The following is a 4,367-nucleotide window of genomic DNA, read 5'->3' as shown; positions in this document are numbered from 1 at the left end:
CCTGTGTCCCCTGCATCGGCAGGCGGACTCTCAACCACTGCGCCACCAGGGAAGCCTAAGACTTCGACTTTTCTTTACTACTTTTCTAGTAATGGGTATGTTTTCTAGAAGGAAACTTTTTGGTGTGGTGATCATTTGAGCCTGTGGACTTCAGCGGCCTCTTTGTGCTAAATGGTGGACACGCCTCATCCCTACCCCAACTTGACACACACAAAAGATTGCCCAATTTCTGAAACTGGTCAGCATCAAGGATTTTATCTTATCATGTAATATCCCCTTTCCTTGCATTGTTTCACTGTCTTCCCTTCCCATGACAAAAATTTAAACTTCTGGCTATTTCAGATTCCCAACTTTAAATATAATTTCTTTTTGTTGTTATTTTCAGCTTTAATATTTTGATACTTAAAAAAGTTAAAGCAGAAGTTTATTGAGTGAAGTATTAAATAAAATTATTTTAATTTTTCTTGCTTTCATATATCTCTCTCACTTTCCAGTTGATGGTCCTTATGTTGGATGAATATTTCATTTTGGCTGTTAAATGTCTTATTTTCTGATCATATTGATTGAGCTTTATTGCTTGAACTTCTAACTTATCTTCTCTGCAAGGAGATACAGTGGCTTTTAAAAGCCATATTATAGTTTCCCTGGTGGCCTTGGCAAGTTAGCAGATGTCCTTGGCCACATGTCCTTGGTGGCCATGGAAGTTGGCAAACGTTTGTGGAGGGAATCTGAATGAAATCTAGTGTGGCTACAGTAATTTGAATATACCCCGGGCCTCCCATTCCTCAATTTCTGCTTTACTTCTTTTGTATCTCTTGAGTCACCGCATTTCTATTACCAGTAATCTCCCTTTCTGCTCTGTCTTCCTTTTGCATTTAGTTCTCCTGTTCACCTCTTTGCGTCCCTCTCCTGTTGGTCTTTGGCAGAATTTGTATTTGCGGCTGTGCAGAGAGATGCTTGTTTAGAGAACCTCCTCTGGGCACTGGTGTTGCCATTGCACTTTGGTTATTTTGTAGATTAGAAAGGAAGGAGACGAGTGCAGGCGAATATGCCTGCCCGTAGCCACAGAATTCGCTTGACGTGCGAATAGATTCATAGTCTGTTAGAACTAAGAACTGGAAGAGGAACCATGTAGATCACTTAGGTCTTGTCTAGTCTTCTTGTTTTGAAGATGAGAAAACCGAGGCCAAGATTAGGGAAGTGGCTTCCCCAAAGACATGTTTCTGATAATGATACTGTGAAAATGATTCACTTAAATGCTTGTTTTATAGGATCAGAATTTCTCTCCTATTTGATAAAGCTAGGAAGGAGGCCAAAAATAACATTAAACTATTGAAAAAAGACCTTAACACATTTAGTCACTTTTTATTTTAAGCATTTGATGTATAGTCCCTGCGAGTCTGGTTTCTGTTTGCTTTTAACCCTGGCACGGGCTCCATGGGTGACATCACACCTGTTACTTAAAATCTCACTGGGGTTAGAGCACATGGAAAGTACCTTTTCCCTAGTATGTCCCCTCAACCTCACAACGTTAAAAAAGACAGGCACACACGCCCCATCACCTTTACGTGGAGAGAAGAAAAGGAAGAAAGGAATAAGAAATGATCTTACCACTACTCTACAAGAATGGATGTAGCATGAAAATTAATAAGGCTAGCTAACGTTTTTGAGTGCTGAGTATTTATGCGTCTGTTTTCACAGCAGTCTCTTGAGGTGAGCGCTCTTACTGTCCTTTTTACAGGTGGATACATTTAGGTGGTGAGAAGTGTGGTCACTTGAGTTGCACGGTTACACGTATGGCTAGTGAGGAGTGGTTGAACCCTGGGTGACTCCAGCCATGGCACCCCCAGCGACGCCACCCACATGGCATGTGCCCTGAGGTGGTAGGTGGTAAGCCATTCGTGCCGGGGCATGGATGGAGCCGATCACAGGTATGAAAGCACAGGCTGGGGTCGGTCAGGTGTTCGGACAGAAGTGTGGGTGTGTGTAGGGCAATCACAGAATACAAGCTAGAGTGGTGGGACGGGTCCAGATTTAGACTTCCTTGCTTATATGGGAGCCATTGAAGGGTTTCAGAGGGGTGAGGGTATGTTAGTGCCTAGCTCAGTCTGTCTGTTTCAGCGGCCCTTCTTCTGTCTCTTGTTCCCTCTCACTTGGTCCCCTTTCCTCCAGCTGGTCTGATGCACGCGGAGCTGGGGGGCTGAGGGAATCCAGGGTGTGAGTACGTCTCTTGAGTTGCTCACCTGGTTCCTTAGTAACTCCTCCTTCCTGTGTCCAATGTCCAGGGTGCCTGGAGCCTCCTGTCTTGTGTGAGGAGTGGGGGTGTGCTGTCATGGGGAGGGAGTACTGGGAATTGGGGGTCTGATCTCTCCTGATGTGTGCACCAGCCAGTTTCCTTGTGCTCAGCCCTGGGTGTCTCCTATACCCTCTGAAGCATTTGGCACCTCCAGTTCCTGAGCCTTACTGGGGCCCTGCAGGGTGTACTGGTCTTCCCTTCCAGCAGATGCCCCTCCACTGGCCTCGAGGCTTCCCCTGTCCTCCATCCCTTCCTACCCCTTCTTCCACTTTTGGACAGTTTGGGCTTTCACATGTCTTGTGGTTTCAGCAAAGATAGAGTTGGCACTTCTCTTTCCCATCATTGTCACGTTGTAGTGTATCTTGAGGGGAAAAGGAGGCATCTTAAAACTCAGAAGTCCCGTTTTTCATCCTTGTCTGGCACCCAGTGGGGTCTTCTCTCTTTCCAGGACTTAGTAGGTTCTTGTTAGCTCACTGAAGGAGCCTAGAGACTCTTTTGGGAGCTGTTGTGCTAAGTCCCAGTGAAAGTATGCGGGGTGCCAGGGATGTGCTCGGCAGAAGGCGGGTGGCTGCTTGCGTGTGGACCTCAGGGACCAGGAGGGGCCTGAGGGAGGTTTTGTAGCTCTGGGGATCTGTAAATCTCCTATCCTTGTTTTTAGAGTAGCTCTTGTAAAATTTGCTTGTGACATACTAAAGTTGGCACTTGGCCTGCACTCCTGTATACTTTTATTAGCACCATCTCCAGCATGGCATGGCTTCACTGATAAGATGCACGCTAAGATGCTTACATACGTGAGGCATTAAAGACGTTACATTTAAAATGGCCTCAGAGCCATGCAGCCAGTGGAGTGGTGTAGAATGTCTCATTTAAAGTAAAAAACTGAATCGGAATGCTAGAAACATGAGTGTAAGATAAAAGACCCATATTTTATCAGACTGTCATCATGTAATGTGAAAAAGTTAAACTTTGCGTGTCTTATAAATTTTTTCAGCAGTTGCATGTTGTGATAAGAGGGAACATGTCAGTGCAACAAATTTTTGAAATGTCTAACTTGGTATGATTTCAGCGAGGAGGACATGTATCGTGCGGCGGATGAAATAGAAAAGGAGAAAGAATTACTTACACATGAAAGAGGGTCATCAGGTATGTTTGGAATTGTTTTCTTTATAGAGTTCCTACTGTTTATGGTAGAAAATACAGTTACATTGGTATATCCATTTCCATGAAATGCTGAGATGTACTGCCTAGGAAGCAGGCGTGTGCGTGTGGGCTTATTTGTATTGCATACTTCCCCTGCTTTCTTTACAGTCATATGGTTTTCCCACCCGTGAGGCTTTTTTAATCTCCTGACACCACTCTCTCTCAGTTCTTGACTTGCTGATATTCTTAGAGGGAGAGTTTGGGTTTAAAGGGCATTTTTCATTTCAAGTGGAAGGACTTACTGAGAAGCCGGCTCTCCGGGTCTTTGTGTGCAGAAGGCCATGTGAATTTGATTAACTGATAAGGAAGAACGGTCATGGGACTGAAAGCACTAATTCTCCTGTCATTTCATGATCTTGTGTCCGTGCTTCTGCTCAGTCATGCCTGCTCTGCTCGCCCCACCAGGACCCGTGGCCCCACGGCTGCTAGGGTGAGCCTCTGCTGGGGGCACGGCCGGCGGGGCGCTGTGTGGAGAAGTGCCTCCTTCCTTCCCTGCTGGCCTCGTGCGGGAGCCCAGTGGAGATGCTCCGAGTTGGGGCTGTGCCCCAGATGATTCACAGGTGGCATTTTCTCGTGCACCACTTGTGTGATGTGTGTGTTCTGGTTTAAGAACTAGCTCCTGTTTGTCGTATGGTTAGCAAAGCATTATACGTGTAATTAGGAACAAAAGATACAAGGTGGGGTCTTTGATGATAATTTTTGAGTCTTCCTCACAAGGAGTTGGTGGAGCTCTTCACTGTGGTAGCCAAGGGAGATGTTATGGTCCCCCATAACCTTCAGAGGATGCTCGAATTTTCTGCTGCAGTTGCACGCAGTTCACCTCAGATTCAGTCCTTAGCAGTCACATTCCTGAGGAGAAAGTGCTTCTTCA

General features: G+C 45.7%; 1 protein-coding gene across 1 annotated transcript in view; it reads left to right on the top strand.

The window, feature by feature from the left end:
• Positions 1 to 4,367, top strand: part of OTULIN (OTU deubiquitinase with linear linkage specificity) — a 28,777-nt gene that overhangs the window by 5,144 nt on the left and 19,266 nt on the right. The window contains exon 2 of the mRNA XM_007451613.1: positions 3,363 to 3,439. Coding sequence (XP_007451675.1) covers positions 3,363 to 3,439 — 77 coding nt within the window. The remainder of the gene's footprint in view (positions 1 to 3,362; positions 3,440 to 4,367) is intronic.

The sequence above is a fragment of the Lipotes vexillifer genome, unplaced genomic scaffold, assembly GCF_000442215.2.
Source record: "Lipotes vexillifer unplaced genomic scaffold, Lipotes_vexillifer_v1.1 scaffold590, whole genome shotgun sequence".
NCBI classification, from domain to species: domain Eukaryota; kingdom Metazoa; phylum Chordata; class Mammalia; order Artiodactyla; family Lipotidae; genus Lipotes; species Lipotes vexillifer.
The sequence above is the reverse complement of the archived record's forward strand: the minus strand, read 5'-3'. Positions and strand labels throughout refer to the sequence as shown.